The 21,926-nt window shown below is 39.6% G+C and overlaps 1 protein-coding gene across 1 annotated transcript in view; it reads right to left on the reverse strand.

Annotated features, from left to right (window-relative positions):
- The window catches only part of LOC135222026 (zinc finger MYND domain-containing protein 19-like), a 156,569-nt gene extending 136,727 nt beyond the window's left edge, over positions 1–19,842 (reverse strand). Inside the window, exon 1 of the mRNA XM_064260152.1 lies at positions 19,666–19,842. Coding sequence (XP_064116222.1) covers positions 19,666–19,755 — 90 coding nt within the window. The 5' untranslated portion in view covers positions 19,756–19,842. The remainder of the gene's footprint in view (positions 1–19,665) is intronic.
- Between the last annotated feature and the right edge of the window lie 2,084 nt (positions 19,843–21,926).

The following is a 21,926-nucleotide window of genomic DNA, read 5'->3' on the forward strand; positions in this document are numbered from 1 at the left end:
GCAGGCTATTAATGAAATTAAAAATGGAGCTGCTGCAGGGCCAGATGGAATTCCTGCTATTTTGTTAAAGAAAGTAGTTTCATTCTATCGCAAAGCCACTTGCAATATTATTAAGACAAAGTGTAGATACAGGCAAGATATATGATGAGCACAAATTAGCATATTACCCCTACTTTCAAAGTGGATCAAGACTAGAGGCAAGTAATTATAGGCCTGTGAGTCTAACATCACATATTATGAAAGTGTATGAAGGGTAATGAAGAAAAATATTATGAAACATTTAATAAAAAATAATTTGTTTAATAAAGGACAACATGTTTCGTACCCGGAAAAAAAGTACACAAACCCAACTGTTAGTCCACCGTGAGAACATATTCAAAAATATGAAAAGCGGAAATGAAACAGATGTGGTTTATTTAGACTTTGCAAAAGCTTTTGATAAGTAGACCATAATATATTAGCGAAGAAAATTAGAAAACACAATATCGTGGATAAAGTAGGAAAATGGTTAAAAGAATTTTTACACAACAGAAAACAGATAGTTATTGCAAACGACGAGAATCGGATGAAGCCAAGGTAATATCCGGTGTGCCGCAAGGTACGGTGTTAACTGCAATACTGTTTGTTATTATGATTGAAGACATAGACAATAATGTTAAGATTCGGTAGTGAGTAGTTTTCGCAGATGACACAAGAATAAGTAGAGAAATTACTTGTTTGATGAAGATAGGAAACGCTCTACAAAGAGACCTTAACAAAGTATATGATTGGGCAGAGGTAAATAGGATGGTATTTAACTCTGTATAAATTTGAATCAATAAATTATGGAGACAGAGAAAGAAAGCTATATGCCATATAAGGGACCTAATAATGAGACCATCACAAATAAGGAAGCAGTTAAAGACCTTGGTGTGATGATGAATAGGAACATGTTTATGCAATGATCAAATAGCAACTCTGTTGGCAAAATGTAAAGCAAAAATGGAATGTTGTTACGGCACTTCAAAACAAGAAAAGCTGAACACATGATTATGCTTTATAAAACATATGTTCGTAGTCCACTTGAAATAATTTGCAATATGATATGGTACCCACACTATCAAAAGGATATTGCACAAATAGAGAGTGTACAAAGGTCCTTTACAGCTAGAATAAAGAAGTTAAGGACCTAGACTACTGGGAAAGACTACAATTCTTAAAAATTATATAGTCTAGAAAGGAGAAGAGAACGCTACATGATAATTCAGGCATGGAAACAGATAGAAGGAATAGCAGAAAATATCATGGAACTAAAAATATCAGAAAGAGCAGCAGAGGTAGATTAATAGTGCCCAAAACTATACCAGGAAAAATAAGGCAACACAGGACATTAATCCACTACGCACCAGCATCGATTAATGCAGCGTCTATTCAATGCGTTGCCAGCTCATCTGAGGAATATATCAGGAGTGAGCGTAGATGTGTTTAAGAATAAGCTCGACAAATATCTAAACTGCATCCCAGACCATCCAAGATTGGAAGATGCAAAATATACCGGAAGATGTACTAGCACTCTCTGGTAGACATTAGAGGTGCCTCACTGAGGGACCTGGGGCAACCCGAACAAGATGTAAGGTCTGTAAGGTAAGGTCTCTCTCTCTCTCTCTCTCTCTCTCTCTGATGTAAAGTCCAAACGGTAAATGCAATTTCAAGTAGGCCTAGTTGAACTGTATTTGATACAGGGACAAACAGGAGCAAATTCTCTCTCTCTCTGAGGTTTGCCTAGGCTATCGCCACGTGCAGACTATAAAAAAAGTCTTGAGAGAGAGAGAGAGAGAGAGAGAGAGAGAGAGAGAGAGAGGTTCAACATAATGAAACATTAACATCGTGATCGAAAAACTAAAAAGATGAGGATGGCAGAGAGAGAGAGAGAGAGAGAGAGAGAGAGAGAGAGAGAGAGACCCTGCCTGACCGTTGCGTTGCCCTGCCGTTGTGTCTGTCTGTCTGGTGTGCTTTTGGTGCTGCTGCCTCAGCCAGCCTCAGCCAGAGAGCCAGATGGCTGCTGTCGAATATCCCCGTACCACGTCAGCTGTCTGTCCCTTGGAGCAGCTGCACACGAGGGGGAGGAGGAGGAGCAGTGAAAGACCTACTAGATCTTCCACCCTCCCTCTCGCCATATCTCCGTCTCCCTACCACTCCAAAAGCCTTAGTACCGCTCCCTTTACGGGCAACCGATGGCTTTTTCTTTTTGAAAGCGAGAGAGAGAGAGAGAGAGAGAGAGAGAGAAGAGAGAGAGAGAGAGAAGCAAACTCGAAGTGGAATGGTGGTGGCCGGTGTTTGCAGTTCAGTCACCCAACAAGACAAAAAAAAGGACAAAACCCCAGCCAAGCGACCATATCGATGCCTGATCCGGAGGGCATATTTTGTATTATATTTTTCTCTTACAGTCATTCTTCCGCTGCTTTTCCAGAGTGAACAAAGCCTGAAATTGGGAGAAATTTCACTTATCCATCTTTGCAAACGTCAACACCTTTAGGCCTATATGCTTTTAAAACCACCTTCGAGAAAACTTTCAATAAAGCTCCAGAGAGAAATGACGCGAGCAAAAATGATGCTCGTTTCCCTTTACTTGAGAACAATGCAGGAGGAATTAAGGATTATATATATAGCAGCCAGGAAGGCAGAGAACCAAATAGACTTGTGTCGCCCTGATGCTACTAGGCATTATATATAGACGCATCGCTACGGATCTAAAGCAGTTTCTTTTCTAAGTCACTGATAATTGCAGACGTTCACATATATATGAGAATACACTTTGTAAAAACCTCTTCAAACAGCATGATATCGTCATGAGGCACCACGTGTGTGTATGTGTGTGTGTGTGTCCTAGTGTACAGTAATTCCCATGAGTCATTGTCCATGTTCAGTAAATGCCTGGAGTACATCATTTGAGATTAACTTTCGAAAGGTTGACGCTGCTATTAGCTGAATGGATGGACGCTGTCGAGAAAGCACACACACACACACACACACACACACACACACCCGAAAACTCGCACAATTACGGAGCACTAAAAGAGGACTTTCTAAAACAAACTAATCCATTATTGCTTTTCAGCTAAATTCTGTTGTGTGGTGTTAACGGCCACATTAAAACCTTGACCGGGTGACCTACATGTAATAAAAGGGGCGTCTTCGACGAGAAACTAACGGCTTAACCATGAGCTTCATAGGCGGTTGAAGGGGGATAATCAATAACGCCCGATAGATAAGAACGCCAGCTCCGTCCAAACCCAGCGGCTTCGACAGCAGGAACGGTGAACTGCGTCCACACGGTAGCCACAGCATCCCATATTGCACACAGATATTTGAAAGGGTATATATATTATATATCATAATAAAAGGAGGCCATAAAAACGCCAAAATATAGGAGAATGTACGTACTATAGTTCAGTCTCTGAAATATATAGCGCTTACTTTCTATATTTTGGCGTTTTTATGGGCTCCTTTTATTATTATTATTATATATAAATATATATACCCTTCCAAATATCTACGTGCAATATGGAATGCTGTTGCTACCCTGCGCAGTTCATTTCTACCAGTCAATATATATATATATAATATATATATATATATATATATATATATATATGTGTGTGTGTGTGTGTGTGTGTGTGTAATATATAATAGACTATATATATAATGTATATTACTTTGTCAACATCTACTGAACCAACAACAAAAATCACACGAGTGGATTCACTGTCGAAACCAGGCATTACGCATCGCTGGCTGAACACGTAAAAACAGCGCAACGGGAGAGCAGCTTTCACCCCCAAAATCATTACGCAAACCTAATGATAAGGGTCGTATCAGTAACTCTATTTCATTATAATGTTCTTTCGCTTTAGGCAGTCTGTCGGAATCCAACTAGATTTTTTACCGATGAAAAGTTTGAGCAAATAAAAACAAATACAATCTATGCAAATTGACGCAACGCGGCGTCTATCAGAATTCAATATTTACCCGTCAACAAACCCGGAATGTAATTGTGGGCAAATGCAATAAACAAACATAATGTTTGTTCTCGATTAAACAGTGTCAACTAGGAAGGCTTTTACGCAAGATATTCACCTTACAGGTAACGTGACGCGTTCTACTTTTATTGAACGCTTTTCAATGCTATTTCTCTCCTATATTACTTTTGCAAAAAAGAAATAAAATTCCGATTTGATCTTGTCCCTCGGATCCGGCAAATAAATATATAATGTTGGATTCTTATCACTTGTGGATGATATCTACGAACTCAGAGAAGATAACATAGCACAGATGACAGAATTGAGGCCAAAAGGCCAGGCGTTGGGACCTCTTAGGTCATTCACAGCTCAAACGGAAACTGACGGAGAGGATGGAAAGTAAGAAGGAAGAAAGAGAACATGAACGGAGGTACAGCAAAAGGAATAAGAGGGGCTGCAGCAGCCGGGGGGCTAAGAGGGGACGCTGCAAGAACATCAAGGGATGCCCACAGTCCACCGGATGAGGAGCACTGCCGGCACTAATCCCCTATGAGTCCAAAGGCCAGAACAGGGAAAAGAAGAGGGGTGTAGAGATGGATATATACCCAAAGTGGTAAAAAAGGCATAAGAATTATTTTCATAGAGAAAACTTAACACTGAGAACGCATCCACTGAGGTTCTAGGACAAAATCCCCCATAGGACAAATTCCCTCACAGGACAAAATCCCCCGGGACAAATTTAGTCATGAAAATGTAAGCAACCAATAAAAAAAAAAAATGGGCATTATGTCTGTCCGTCCGTATGTCATTCAATCACGGCCAAACGGCTGGTCCGATGGGCATGAAACTTGTCAGGGTTATAGTGGGGACCCCTAAGATGGTTTATATTGGCGTTTCATCCTCCTTCCAACGCTCCCCCCGCCCTCCATAGGGGGTGGGGGCGAGAAGGGATTCCCGTATACTTAGTTACTTATATAATGAATTTATCATACATAATTTCTGTGTGCATATGACTTATCATTTGGAAAAGAATACTATAGGGTAAACATCAATGACATCAAAGAGAGTAGAGTTTGAGAAAGGGGTTGACAGATAGAGAATAAGTGAGAGAATAAGTGGGAGGGAGTGAGAGAGAGTAGTCGGGGTGTTGGGGAGAATAAAGAGGAATAAAGAGGAAAAAAGACAGGGAGGGTTAGAAAGAGAAAGACACAGTTAGAGAATAATGGGTGTTTGGGAAAAGAGAGAAAGAGAGGCATAGAGAGTTGATATGAGTGAGAGTTGATATGAGTGAAAAGAAAGAGGGAAAGAGACAGTGATGGTTGGAGAGAGTAAGAAAGAAGGAGAGAGAGCAAAGAGTAGAGGGGGTGTTAGATAGGAGAGAGAGAGGAGAGAGAGAGAGAGAGAGAGAGAGAGAGAGAGAGAGAGAGCAAGTGTATCAGCTGTCATTCAGAGTTATCCCAAGCAGAGCTGGGTCGGTCAACTAGCATATAATAATAATAATAATAATAATAATAATAATAATAATAATATAGTATATTTTTGTCATTAGTTGATACAAATTCATAAAATTAGCAGAAAATTCGCAGAAGCAAGTTAATGCTTACATGGCGATAACATAAGGCAAGGTTAATGATTGTACATAAAAGATACGCAGACTTTACAAGCTAAAACATAAACATAAAAATAAATGGGTCAAGCCCAGTTTGACACAGGATTGTAATATTAAGAAGTCCAGCTGGCAACACTAAAAAACAATTTATATAAAAGCCAAAATAAAATAAAATACAGGTCCAGCTTATGTTCCATGCAAAATTCAAATGGCAATAAAAATACTTAGGTAACTAAAAGAGGCTTAAAATGGACAGTTCAGTACTACTTAAAATATCTACTGTTGAGCAAGTAACAGTTATTTTGTCATTTCTAAGGGAAACATAAAATGAGTCTTCTAAAATGAAATGAAAATAAAAGTTGGCAACAACGTTTCTCCCTGCGGCTCTCAAACAAATCACCTAAGCTCCTTACTATGGACTAACATGTTTAATATGACTGAGTCCTCGACGCTTTTGGGAATCTGCCACCAGAATTTCACTGTTAAACTTTAAAAAGAAAAAAAAAGAAATGAATAGAACAGTTCATTGTGAACTTCACGTTTACCTCCAACGAATAATCATGAATATTAACCTAAAATACTACTCGAGACGCTTCTCTTTTCATCTGATGATTTGTCGAGTAAAAAACCTAATTCTTTCATTCATTTACTCGTGCAGTCTTCGTCAACCTTGGCGATGCCTGTATCATCTTCCAAAAAGATCTGAATGAGGGTAACATTCACCAATTTCGACGGAAATCCTGAAAGACGCAGAATTGGAACAAAGTAAGGTAAAAGCCAGTCTACTCGATGGCTTGAAAAATGCCGCAAATATATAACAACATTTTGAACATTATTGGAATCCCAAATTGGTAGATCGAGATGATCTTCTCAACTGAAATGACAAGGCTGACAAAGAAAACACTGAAGTGTCTAGGCTAACCAAGTCAACATACGTACTATATACACACATAAGCTGCTTGCCCCGTGACCTTTCCTCGATTCTGAGCTGCCACTCACACCCCATTCACATGCGGGTCAACTCTGTATTACGATTATTATTATTATATTATGAAAACAATTTCACTAGACCACTGGTCTAACTATCAGCTTTCATATGGCTGGCCTGAAGGACTAGGATGCAATACCAGGTCTAGGATATCATGGGCCAAGCACTGAGATGAAATAGGTCATTCGGCGTGGCAATGAAGAGAGAGAGAGAGAGAGAGAGAGACTAGCAATACATGTGCTTTTACTCGAAAACACGCTCACATGAAATACATACACTCATGTTTCCATACATATAAAAAAAAAAAATGGAGGACTGCTCAGCTGCAGAACTCAGGACCCACTGAAACTGGGTCGACAAGAGGCAGCAGATCGGACGCTAACTATATTTAACGTTACACGAACGAATGCTCTGTGCTTGCTTGTTAACCACTGGGCCATGGAAGAAGACACATGTATGCATACATCACTGAAATTTCGCATTCTATTCCTCAAGTTTATGATAATAGAACGCAAACAAGTGGTGACGCTTTCTACCTTCAAAAAAAAAAAAAAAAAAAAAAAAAAAACTTGTTTCCATACATACACTGGACCTATACTTGGGCCGTGACATTTAGTATACTTGGAGAAGGTACATCGCGGGCCACACAAAAATTAGTCTCAGTCCCCTTCTCGAAAGGCATAAAAAAAAAAGACAACTTTCCCTCTTCTCACGACCGAACCAGGAAACGCACACAAGTATCTATAAGTCATGAGTGCCACACTGATCTCTCTCAGGCACTCGTATCATGACCCCACCCCCCAACTCTCTCTCTCTCTCTCTCCGTTGAACTAAGCAATGAAGTTCTTCTGTTTGTGTGATCGACTGAGTTCTCACGTCCAGAAAACAATAAAATATATAATAATAAACGCAGCAGGCAAAGCAGGTCTACCTGAATATCAACTAGAGACGGCAAAATTATCGACCGATCTAAAAAGATAAGTGCTTCTCAGACCTAGACAACGGCCAAAAACCAGTCCTTGTATGCTAAGCAATAGCTAACAGCAACAGTACTACATAAACCAAAGACTAATATTAAAAAAAAAAAATATTGGAAAAAGTCAAAGTTTCGTAACATGAATAACTAGAGCCATTGACAACATGCTTACAGAATCCCTCACCTACCACTCTTACCAATATAATTGACTCGAAATCACGGGGGAAATGACTATGGCACGAAACGACCTCATCAATTACGACATTTGCTGAATTCAGCCTAAATGGCTTCGTTATTATCTATCTTACCTTGCCCAATCAGCTGTCAAAAAGAGTAACTAATGTGGCAAGAATGTTTACTCCCTCATGCGTCACAACGAATACAGCCACACATACAAAAGTCAATATACACATGATGAGGTTCTATTGCGGGGGAATATCCCTTCTAAAGAAATAAACGGTTTATTGCTTACCTCGACAACGTTTAAAAGAATAATTTACTGGACAGAATAACTAAGGCTTAAAGGCTTCCGATTCAAATTGACCACAAATAACAGTATTAGCTGATCATCTGAGAGGAAACTTAAAACGTATAACTCGGAGATAGACACGAACAGAAATAGGAATGTAAAAATTTTTCACAGTCTTGTACCTACGGTTCTACTTCTGAAGCACTGATATGCATAAAAACGCAATCTGTGTGTCAAGTACTACTGTGCATTATTTATTCATCTTACTAAGTGACTCGAACACTAGACAGTACCAAACGACGACTTCCAGTTGGAAACGCTCAAAACCACCGACTATCGAGAGAGATACTATAGTAGATTCACATCAGCTGTGCATCTGATGTCTAGGCCAGTCCCTTACGACGCTCATGATTGGCTGTTGATAACCCAATCACAGGGCTGGAAACTCTCAGTCTCTCTCGAGAGTTCACATGGGTAGGATCTATGTTCCACCTATCCTGAGGGTTACATCTTTCAAAAGTATCCCTCAGGAGAGGTGCAACATACATCCTGCCTATGTGAACTCTCGAGAGAGAGGCTGAGGAGAGTTTCCAGCCTTGTGATTGGCTTATCAACAGCCAATCAGGAGCGTCATAAGGGACTGGGCTACACATCAGATGCACGGGTGATGTAAATCTACTATAGAAGCTGATGCCGACTCGGCCGTACAATAGATAATAAGAAGACTCGTTGGGAGAAAACCGAAATTCACTTGATATCAGTCAGCACGATCAGCTGAAGGTACCGAGATCAGAAAACCTGAAAGACCTTTCCAGCTGAATGTCAGACACCACGACTATATAACAACGTTTCATAAAATTGTCAGTTTTCTAGAATCACAAACTCTGAGTATCTTTTATACAGTTTACCAATAACCATTCTCCCACATTTTCTCAGTCCTACCAGTTCCTCGTTGGACGAGTGGTTTTCGCGCTCGGCTGCCAATCCGGTGGTCCGAAGTTCGAATCCCAGCTCGGCCAATGCGGAATAAGAGGAATTTATTTCTGGTGATAGAAATTAATTTCTCGATATAGTGTGGTTCGGATCCCACAATAAGCTGCAGGTCCCGTTGCTAGGTGACCAATTGGTTCCTAGCCACGTCAAAATATCTAATCCTTCGGGCCAGCCCTAGGAGAGCTGTTAATCAGCTCAGTGGTCTCGTTAAACTAAGATATACTTAACTTTTCAGTCCTGCTTTTTCAAATACTTCTTGAAATGAGTCACTGATTAGCAGAAAATGTCTTCTGACCGACTCGATCTGTGCTTTTCAGTCAAAGCAGACCCCTAACTCTGGGAGCTATAGGTACCTTGTAAACGTATCACGGATCATATAGCGTCACAAATAAGGAGCGGCCACTGACACAGAACGCCAAGCTAAGAGACAGTTTTGCTGTGCCAAATGCCAAGTGCCATGTCTTCCTTACAAAGGACACAACACGCATCACCTCAGCAAGTTTGTTTGATTATGTTTGCGTGGTGTTTTAACGTTGCATGGAACCAGTGGGTTATTCAGCAATGGGACCAACGGCTTGACGTGTCTTCCGAACCACGTCGAGACTCGTGAAATTCTATCACCAGAAATACATATCTCTCACCCCCCCTCAGTGGAATGCCCGAGACTCGAACTAGCGGCCACCGAGGTGGCAGGCCAAGGTCATACCGATCACGCCACAGAGGCGCCACCTCTGCAGCAAGCGATTGGTTTCCTAAAACTCTAAACCAAAGGTCAGGGAACCGTTAGCAGAGAGAGGATGTGTGATCTACGGACCCCGATGATAGGCCAACCGCAGACCGGAGCCCCTTTCTTGTTCTATCCAGGAAATTAATAGCCTCGTGTCCCAGGAAGCGCTTGGTGCAGAAAACACACCAGATGGTCTGAGATTTCGTTATTCTGATGTCACAGGTATACTGACGAATCTGCGCGTATCAGCAAATTCATGCTTTGTAACATATAACGCACACATATAGCTAGTATATATATGTGTATATGTACGTATATATAATGACTAGCTCCAGATGGTGTTAACCCAACGCGTTGATTAACCTAGCAGTTCCCAGGAAAGAGATTAAATGGAAAAAGAGCCGTTTACCAAGCTTAATTTCCGGTATACCAAAGCCGCCAAGAGCTTGTTGTGGGCAGAGGAAATACACAGGCAGGTTTCGCTCTTATGAAACGCGATTAACTAAGGGAACAGGCATGATCATCTAAAAAAAAATTATGACCAACTAAAAATAAAAAAAAATATATAAAAAACCTATTTCCGGTAGGCAAACGTCAGCCACCTGTTCCTACTGCCGGCTACAGTCTCCTGGCCACCTGTCTGTCTGTCTGTCTGTCCTTTTGGGGCCAGACGGTTACACTTTTTTTGTGTCAGTCAGGTGTTTCATTCGAAAAATGTTAATGTTATATTAACTCCACTGAAGCACAGCATAAGTTATGTTTGGATGTACTAATAACAAGCAAAAGATTCTTAATAAGTTCCTCCGAACACTTAGTATTTTCATCTTTTATATTCTATTTATTGGCTTATATTTTTCTGCTTTTCCAATAACTGATCTCCTCTTTCTGCATTTCCCTTTACCTTCTGTTACGTTTTTCGAGTGAACACCTTGATATATTTTTTGGAAGCTTGAATATCAAGTCAGTGGCCCCTTTGGTGGGTTTGTTCCATACGAATAGGGTTTATCTTCTGAACAACAACAACAATATATAATAATAATAATAAAATGAACTAAGGAAGCCATGTAAGGAGGTTATAATATTGACAACTAAAAGCCACAGTGGTGTTAAAAATATATATTTTTTGCTCAATATATTTTTTGCACAATGTTAAAAATGACTTGCAGAGGTTCCGGATAGTGCTTCATAAAAGTCTCTTTCTAACCTTGTGCAAAAGATATATTGTTAACACTACAGTGGCTTTTATTTGTCAATAATAATAATAATAATAATAATAATAATAATAATAATAATAACAACAGAAAAGTTAAAGTGTAGCCTGTATACAAGCTAATTATCATTTCAAAGAACAAAAGAGGGAATGTCAATAAAGTATAAACGCCAGAATATTCCTTAGAGGTAAGCAAACCCGATAATACCATTAAAGAATGGATAGTAATATGGTTTATCAGCATGGCTTTGACAGCTGGATACGAGACACACAATCCAAGGGAAAAAAAAATCATATATTAATAAAAAAAAAAGCAACATACAAAAAGATACACGAAGCAAAACCACTTCTTTCCTAAATAACGACGATCATATATATATGAGAGAGAGAGAGAGAGAGAGAGAGAGAGAGAGAGAGTGAGAGCGAGAGAGGGAGAGAAATAGGCATTGAAAAATGACTATGGGAAAGCGCCAGTAGTTCCATCATGCATTCTGTTGTAAACAGAACAGAGTAGAATATAGAATTGAGGCCAAAGGCCAATCGCTGGGACCCACGAGGCCATTCAGCGCTGAAACGGAAACTGGCAATAGAGGTGGTTTGAGAAGCGTAACAGGAGGAGAGCCTCAAAGGAGTTGCACTATGGAATGAATGGAATTAGAACAAGAACGGAGGTGAGGTAAAATGAATGGAAGGGGAATTCAAAAGACACGAGAATTATTAGGTATATATATAAATACCTTTGTGCCTGGAAAGCCTGCGTTTATCAAAAGACAAATGAACACCAGATAGAGATTGGAACAATCAGGTACACAAGAGCCAACTGACAACTATTTGGAGGAAAAAAAAATTGCACCACTCAGCAGTTTAATCAACGGCTCTCTCTCTCTCAATTCGGTCTCTCTCTCTCTCTCTCTCTCTCTCTCTCTCATCTCAGTGCAGCTGCTGCCCTCGACACGGATAAATAAACTCTCGATTCGGCTATAGAGTTCATTCCTCCGAAGGGGTCATTCGGAAAGCACGAAAACATTATTACATAGTATTTTCGCGGCGACAGCTACAGAGCTTATAAGAGCATCCTTGCATATATATAACAATTCTGACACGCCACCATAATAATAATAATGGAGAAACTAATCCAGTTATGTGAATGTACATTATTATAAGGGGAACCGAACAGATTCCCGAAAGGTATCCTTGTTGTTTTTAAATTTAAATATATGTACATTTACATAACTTTGGATTTGTTTCTCCATTTGAGGACTCGTGCTACTATGAGGATTTTTTAATAATAACAATAATTTACAGTTATGCATGGGTACGCACATCCAAAAAGAAATCTAAAAGCATCCTTGCATATATATAATAATTTTGACACACCATAATAATAATAATTATAACAATTTACAGTTATGCATAGGTACGTACATTCAAAAATAAATCTAAAAACATCCTTGCATATATATAACAACTCTGACATGCCAAAATAATAATAATAATAATTTACAGTTTTGCATACATTCAAAAATACGTCTACATCCCCATACATAACTATGGATACTATGGATTTGTTTAAAGACTCGTGCTACTTAGAGTATTTTAATAATAATAATAATAATAATAATAATAATAATAATAATAATAATACGAAAGAATCCCAAACGCAGGTTCGGGGAAATTTTGCCTCTTGGAGAGAAAAACTCACTCTGACCTTCGCGGAGGTCCGTCTCCACTGCTCTTGCTCGGAACTCACCACCATCCACCCTCCCCCACCCCCTTAAACCCCCAACCCCAAACCCCAACCTAAAATAGCAGACCCTCCACCAGCCCCAGGAAAGGGAACCCCCGTCCAAAAACCTCCTTTCAACCCAGCTAGCCAAAGGCTGCTGCTGCTGCTGTGACCGCGTCAAAGGGAGAATAAGGGGGGGTGGGTTGGGGAATCCAGGCTACCCGAGCACCACCAACCCCAGCCACCACCCCCCGAAACCCCCGAAACCCCCCACCCGGCGGAACTGCACCGAAATCAATACAAAAGGTAATAAAAATACGCCTGGGTGAATTATGCCTCCAGGACCGAGTGGGTTAATGAATCTAGCTGAGAAGTATGATCAACTTTTGTTGTCCTCTAAATTAATATAGATCTCGTTTCAATTCCACTGGAAAGGAAGGAGGGAAGAAATGGAATGGAATACAGTGTTTAGGCCAGAGCCCAGGAGCTGGGTTCTATGAGGTCACACAGCCCTGAAGCTGAACCTGACCGTAAGAGGTTTTAAAATGTGAAAAACAGGAGGAAAACCTCAAAGCAGTCACGCTGTTAAAAAATTGCTAAGATAGGGTGGAAAGTTAGATGGCAACGAATATGAACGGAGGCACAGTAAAATTAACTAAAGGGGTTGCTGGTAGGGCCTATAGTAGATTCACATCAACCGTGCACTTGACGTCTAGGCCAATCCCATACGACATTCCTGATTGACTATTGATAACCCAATCACAGAGCTGGAAACTCTTAGTCTCGAGAGAGAGTTCACATAGGCAGCATGAGTATGTTCCACCTCTCCTGAAAGACGTATCCTTCAAGGAGAGGTGGAACAAACATCCTGCCTATGTGAACTCTCGAGAGAGACTGATGTGAATCTACTACTACAGTACTATAAGGCCAGCTTCAACTAACAAGAGGGTTCCGAGAATCACAAACCTCCGCCACGGCTACGAGGCCATCTAGGTGGACCCGGCTCGAAGCCGTGCTCATCGTCGGGAAAGCGCGAGATGGATGGATAATATTTAGGGCAAAGAGAGAGGATCATAAACAATCTTACAAAAAAAGGTTTCAAACCAGTAGGATGACGGATACTCGCTAGGGCCCTCACATATAGATGGTATATTCAAATATCTGTCTCTCTCATGCCAATTAGGTACATGCTGCTTGGGAATGACATAAGTAGTGTAGAACAAGAAGAGGACCTTGGATCATTATTACCAAGGACTTCAAATCCATAAAACAGTGCATTAAAGCAGAAAAGAAAGCAGGCTGGCACAGAAACTAGTAGGTTACATTAAGAGGCAGTTCAAATACAGAAACAAGGAAACGGTGCTGCAGCTCTACTCATCAATAGTTAGATTCATCTTGAATATGCAGTACAGTTTTGGTCACCAACACTAAGAAAAGACATAGATAGATTAGAAGGAGTACAAGCAAGAGCCACAAAGTCAATTCCATCCATCTGGCAAATAGGTTACCGAAGACGACTTAGGGAGCCTGAACATGTATGACTGAAAGGACACGACGATAGCGAGGACAACTAATAGAGACATTTAGAATACTGAAAGGCATAACAAAAGAAGACAGCAACCTATTCACGTTAAACGAAAACCAGACTAGAAATAACGGATGGAAACTAGAACTGAAGAGATACAACACATCTCATTGCGGGAACTTCTTCCCATACCATGTGACACATAGAATAAACTGCCACCAGAAGTTGTAAACAAGAAAGCTAAACAAAATCATCAAGACACTGAACGAACAGTAAAATCTGCTCCTAGAGATAAGTGAGCACATGACGTCTCCTGGGACATTCTAATCCCTGTAACTCACTGTAACTCTCTCTCTCTCTCACTTCAGGTGCTAGACAAAACAGTCAAGTAAGGGTGCAAACTTCACAGCTCAAGTCAACATAGGCATAGTGGATTTTTAGTGAATCGATCACAGATCGTCAATTATTGTAAAGTAAGTGCACTACCAAAAACTGAGAGAGAGAGAGAGAGAGAGAGAGAGAGAGGAGAGAGAGAGAGAGAGAGAGAGGCGACTTCCTTCACATAATGCACATTCTTCTCCCAAAACCCAATCACCTGTTTAACCCAAATCGAAGAGGCCAGCCAAACTTTTGGTGTAATATTCGTTAAATTCACCCCATTACTTTTATGCGGGATGCTGCTGCTGCTGCTGCCTACCAGCAAATAAACAAAAGCCAAACCGAACTAAAAACATAACCTTGCCGAAGGCAACAAGCCTGAATCACGCTAACCCAAGTTTGCAATCCAAAGCGTCGGAAAATTTCTTCAAACTCTGGCAACTAGCAGGAAAAGGAATAGTACTTCGTACAGGAATTTCCATCCATAAAAAAGCTAAACTAAACAGAAGAGCTACATAGGGTGTAGTATTCTCAAAAAGTTGACTGGTTTAACCTCTCGCATCGAAATCATTATAAAAATCAATGACCTCATAACTGAAACTTTACCTTTATTTATACATAGCATCACGTCTTATATATTTCTTGATAAAGTTATTCATATATATAAATATATATACACATACATATATTATAGAGTATATACATATTAGTAACAACTGTAAATGGTGGGTAGATATCATGGGAAAGTAAACTATTTTCATAATGAAATGTTAAAAATGCTTCCTGAGTCAGTTCATCTTCAAGCTACATAGGTAGTAATTACCTAAAAGAATGATAATAAAATTCTTAAAGTATACGCCCACAAAAAAAAAAAAAAAAAAAAAAACATCCTGTTTATATACAGAGCAGTTTTCAAGAAGTAAATACAGAAAGATAAGCAGTGATGATCTGAGCCATCTCAACATTTAATGATGATATCCAGTAGAAGGCTCGCTAAGAAAAACCCAAATTTTTCGAGTTTAAAGAGAGAAATGGGGAAGTAGCTTGCAAATTATTTAAACTTTTTTTTTTAAATGGTAGAGACTACGTGTTTGTATATATGTATGTTCACATATGCATAATATATGGACATACATATATACAAGCATGAAGGACTGATACGTAAGCGTTAGATATCACATTATATATATAATATATATATATATATATATATATATATATACTATATATATATATATATATATATATATATATATATATATATATATATATATATATATATATATATATATATATATATATATATATATATATATATGTACTAGAGACACTGACAGGTGTCAAGGGCGAGAAGTTATAAAAAAAAACTCATATATAAGTAATACCGCCCCCTTACTGTATTAACAAATATGATGACGTGTGTATGCATGTATAAAATGACGTCACTGTCACGTGACATGGTAAATGGTCAAAACTAGGACAAATGATTCGGTAGACATAACGAAAAGTAACACATATTTTGAATGCTTCTAATATCACTGGTTTAAGAATTACAGTTATAATTATGATTATTATAATAATGTTAAGACGAAAAATGTGTATAAAATAAATCCCAAGCATAATTCTGCCCAATGACAATCGCAACCCACTGGATCACATTTTCTAATTACCTCCAGATTTCGTATAGATAAAGGCACCACAGAGTTCCCGGTTCCGTCGGCCTCTGCGTGAGACGCTACATTCTTTCAGCCCGCCCCCCCCCCCCAAAAAAAAAAAAAAAAAAAAAAAAAAGTCCGTCAATATCAGGAAGAGCTGAGTCGATCGAAGCGGACAGGAGCATATCGCGTAGCTTAAAGCTACATCGCCCTAATAGGCGCTCGCTTCAGTCACATGAAGTGTGCCTGCCTACAAGCACCGGCGGCACAATGCATCTTTCGTATCAAACGAAAGCAAACAGCCAACGCAAGATGCTTGCAGGAAAAAAAAAAAAAAAAAAAAAAAGGCGAATGCGTGCTGGAATTATTCAAACAAAACACGGGAAACGCAAAGCTTCGGTCAAAATCAGAAGCGAAGTTTGTCAACACTAGATGGCGAGATTTGATTTAATAAAGATTTTTGGCATGATGCCAAGCACTGGGGCAACGAAGGCCCTTCAGTGCTGAAACGGAAATTGACAGTGAAAAGGGTCGCAAGGTGTAGTAACAGGAGGAAAACCTCAAAGCAGTTGCACTATCAATCAAATGTCAGGAGAGGATGGACAGTAAAAGAGAAAGAGAATATGAACGGAGGACAGTAAAAAGGACTCGAAGGGGTTGCAGCTAGCTGCTTAAGGAAGGGACGCTTCAAAGAACCTTAAGTAATGACTGCAGTGCACCTCATACGCGGCACTAAACCGCTGCAGGGTAGACTCAAAGATGACCACCGGCTATTCCTACCCTCGGTCTAGTTCTTTAAAAGGACAACAAGACGCATTCCTACCCTCTCCTTTTACTTACTAAATCTGTGATCACGAGTTTTTTTTTTATCTATTTATCATGTTAATCATTAACGAGAAGACGGTTTGGAAAACTGGAAAATTAAAATTAGTCATATATCAAGGACAATATTGATTACAAACTCAAGAAACACAACTTCGGCCTATGCGTATAGGCTCAATTACGCAAGCGTATACATAAGATTTTAACCAAATAAAAACACGCACGAACACGACGAGACACTCACGTAAGCGTAACTTCAAAGAAATAATAAATAAATAAAATAAACCCGGTAATCATCTTAAAATCACTGAAGCAGGAAAATAAAAAGCAACGGGTTATTGTAGTACACTACAGTAAACTATCATGTATACCTCACATAGGCTAAGCCACCCACCAGACGCTATACCAAAAAGAATGGAATCCCTAACAACTATCACACACCAGAGGCAAGATGTCCAACTTTCATATACTGCACGTGGTCAGAGAGAGAGAGAGAGAGAGAGAGAGAGAGAGAGAGAGAGAGAGAGAGAACCTTACAGCTCGTTCGGGTTGCCCCAGGTCCCTCAGTATGAGGCACCTCTAATGTCTACCAGAGAATTGCCAATGCATCTTCCGGTATATTTTGCATCTTCCAATCTTGGATGGCCTGGGATGCAGCTTAGATAGATATTTGTCGCGCTTATTCTTAAACACATCTACGCTCACTCCTGAGAGAGAGAGAGAGAGAGAGAGAGAGAGAGAGAGAGAGAGAGAGAGAGAGAGAGAGAGAATCAATTTGAAATGGAAACTTTTAACCCTAAGAGAAAAAACTTTCAATTAGAGAAAACCGGAATGTTGAATATTTGCATATATAGTATGTATATAATATCTACGAGAATACCACAGGAAAATGACGAGCGCTTTGCACTGACCTGCCTGACATTTTCCTGTGGTATATAATGAAGTCACGCGCAACTACTGTGATTTCTAAGCATGTATGCATAAATAGACCAATTTTTATATATATATATATATATATATATATATATATATATACATATAATCATATACATTTCTATCAGCTGGGGATGGTAGGCCTAAAGAATTATGTAACCCGAGCGTAGTAAGTCAGTCCTTTTATAATAATAATAATAATAATAATAATAATAATACCATTTGGGTTTAAATTACTCCCCAAGTAGTACTACTATCTGATCAAAAGTTAATGGGCCACGCGGTTTAATATTTCAATGTGAAGAATATACAAACGCTTTATAGTCTTTTTGGTTTTTTTTGTAAATATACAGAAGGTAAACAAAAAATTATTCCACTTAAAGTCCACAAATTACTTAAAAACTCAGTCCCTGTCTCAAATTAAAACAAAGAAACGTAACAAGTGCTAAAATGAAAGTATCTACACTCCTTAACGGGAACTAAAGGCTCAAATCGACTTACATTATAATCAATAAATGCCAGAGTAACAGTGCATCCAAAATTCAGTGTGAAAGAAGCAGAAATACTTGGAAACAAAATATACGAACGTTCGTGCTGGCATTCCAACCAAAACCTCTCTTCAACTTTTACGAAACTTACTAAAAGTGCTGTGGGTTCTGAAAATATAAAGTAACTTTCCATCTATTACAACTTTACTTTAAAGGAGAGAGAGAGAGAGAGAGAGAGAGAGAGAGAGAGAGAGAGAGAGAGAGAGAGAGAGAGAGAGACTTGTCTTACGCAACAAAAGCGTGAGCTACAAAACTCTAAGCAAGACAAACCTTGCCACAGCACAGTTCTTAAGGTAATGGGCACTAGAATTAAAAGCCAAATAAATAACTTTGTTGATTCTCCTTGTCCAAGTTCATACTGTAATGTAAAACAGGTCTATGACGGGTAAAGCAATCTGTAATACAAGGGCCCTTCATTTCGAAAGCCCCCTTCAATCCTATATGATAGGGTTTACAAGGACACGCTTATCAGTAATACACCCTAACAAATACTCGATGAAGAATAAGCAAGATAATGTGCAAACTGACATTTTACATCATGAGAGAGAGAGAGAGAGAGAGAGAGAGAGAGAGAGAGAGAGAGAGAGAGAGAGAGAGCACGTGTAAGGTCCTCAAGATAATATCGTAGTACGAGTGAACTCGAAGTGGCCAGAGCTTGGTTACTACTTCAGCCGAATTCGTAACTACAGTTCTTTCTATTTTTTTTTTTTTTTTTTTCTCACGAACTTCGTGACACTTAAAATGCAATCAAATGCTAGTGGATTGCGCAGCCACGAACCTATTTTTTACAAATTAAACAGGACCACGTATGCATGCTGGAGTCGTCGTATACGCCACGCCCCGATCACGGCGTCACGGACGTCCACCCCCCTTTTTTTTTTTGTCATCCCGTCGGTCGGACATTACAATGCTATCACATACATATACACCATCCTCACACCCCCATCATCAGCACCACCACCACCGCCGCCGCCACACTCACTCACTAGTATCTCTCGCAAAGGCGCCGTTCAATATCTCTCTCTCTCTCTCTCTCTTTGGCCTCACAGACAAGTCAGCTGCTGCTGCTGCCCCTATCATCATCATCATCATCCACACTATCCAATACCTTGCCCGCTGCTCTGCCCAGCCTGACGATGCCCAACTTTAGCCCGCTGACGGGCTGCGATGGCGGCGGAGTCGCTGCTCCTATCTTCATGCTGACTGCTGCAGATGTAAATCCAAGAGAGGCGCCCCCACACACTGTCGCGAATCTAAGCACTCACTCCCCTCCACCCAGCACCCGCCCAGCTAAACAACTGTAAAGGAAACCCGCAGGCTGCCATCGCCGGACTGCGAGTGTGTCAACCATGACGTCACCAACCATCTGCGCCAGGGCTGCCAACCGTACGATTCGCAGGGGAAGACGACGGTCATGAGGGAGGGCGACTTTTGGGAAATAAATTGCTCTCGTCCATCCGTTCTTGTTTATATTTTGTCGGCGATTGATTTCTTCCTTTGATAACGATTTACTCTCACATCGCACTTTCATAGATGCTTCATTCTGCCACCGTCAGGATATAGCTGGGGTCTATTGTAGACATTTCCAACACACCTGAACTCTGAACCATGAATGAATCGATTAAGAGATGGTGGATAGCGAAGTGGAAGTGCGAATATAAATGGAGGTACAGTAAAAAGGAATGAAAGGCGCATGAAGTGGGTGACCCTCGGCTGTCGGGAGACATGTTGTCTTATCTATGAAGCAGTCACTCGGTCCCGACTGAGTTATATATATTATTATCTACTTGCTGATAACGTGATGCTTTGTCCAGTGTTTACGGGACGTATCTACGCTAGACCTGCCTTGTTGAACATTGGGGAGTTATTTATTTTAATGGCGAACGCTCTGGAGAATTATTTTTATTAATAATATTGGAGAAATACGTTTAAAAATAAATCTTCTTTTCAAGACTCATGCTACTGCCAGTATGCGAGAAATTATTATCCAAAGTCACCAACTGCCCAGTTTCATATCTGTGGAGAGATCAGGATGCTACTCTGTGCCATTGTAGAGTAAGATCTTTCATTATTATTTGTGTGTTAGTATCGTGTGGATGAGAACAATTCCCTACCCACATTTCTCTGCTCGGTGGCTGGCTCGTGAGGAAGAGAGGAATGGGGTGGAAGATAGAATTTAGACCAAATGCCAAGCGCTGGGACCTATGAGGTCATTCAGCGCTGAAACGGAAACTATAGTCAAAAGGTTTGAAAGGTGTAACCGGAGGAAAAAACTCAAAGCAGTCGCACTGTGAATCAATAGGTAGGAGAGGTTGGAAAGTAAGATGGAAGGAAGGGAATATGAAATGAGTTACAGTTAAAGACACGAAAGAGGTTGGAGCTAGGTGCCTCAGGAAGGGACGCTGCAAAGACCCTAAAGTAATGCCTACAGTGCACCGCATGAGGTGCACTGACGGCACTTACTGTAGATGAGCAGAATGAACCTCTCAAATTCCAACTAATTGTATCAGTCTCCAAAACGCACACGGATTCTTTTTTTTTTTTTTTTATCTATTTTTTATCACGTCATCCTGAATCTCTCTCGGTATTTCGACCTTTATTTGGAGACCCACGTATACAGGCCCCTAGCGAGAGGTTCCCGCAACGCTTGGGCATCCGTTTTTTCTCCTCACAATGAACTTAACTTCAATAGTAATAGCAACAATAAATCGAACATTCTAGAATTTTTTATATATATTTATGAAATACATTTACATTTACACATTTACATATAGCATCTGAAGCACAGCTACGTAAAGCTACTCGGCAAAAGGAGTCACTATGATAATAAAAATAAATACATAAATTAAACAAAAAAAAAAAAAATCATAATCTGAAAGTATATGCTTCTACTCCGTAGATTATCGACGTTCATTCTTTAGAAAACGGGAACTTAACTCTGATGGTATCCTAAAATAGATGACACCTGTCTTCGCCAGCGAGACAGATCAGGTTGTACGTTTGTTCGTGGGGATTAAAATGTAAAATAACAACTGTAAATAAAAAATTAGTACAGCCTTGGCTTGTTTTAATCAGTCAAACGTCATGCCAGTTCTTTAAAGCGTATCAAAGCCACGTGAATTGACAGAATACTCTCTAGACCTTGGGTCAAATAGTGACCCCATTATAGGGAAGATCCTAAATGCTACGTTATCTGATAAAGACAATAACAATGTAGAACGAAGTTAACAGGATACCTTGAGCCATCTACTGATTCAACATAAAAAAACAAATATATATTTATTATAGTATAATATATATATATATTATAAATATATATATATATATAATATATATATATAATATATATATAATTATATATATAATATA

Source organism: Macrobrachium nipponense, chromosome 3 (genome assembly GCF_015104395.2).
Source record: "Macrobrachium nipponense isolate FS-2020 chromosome 3, ASM1510439v2, whole genome shotgun sequence".
Classification (NCBI taxonomy): domain Eukaryota; kingdom Metazoa; phylum Arthropoda; class Malacostraca; order Decapoda; family Palaemonidae; genus Macrobrachium; species Macrobrachium nipponense.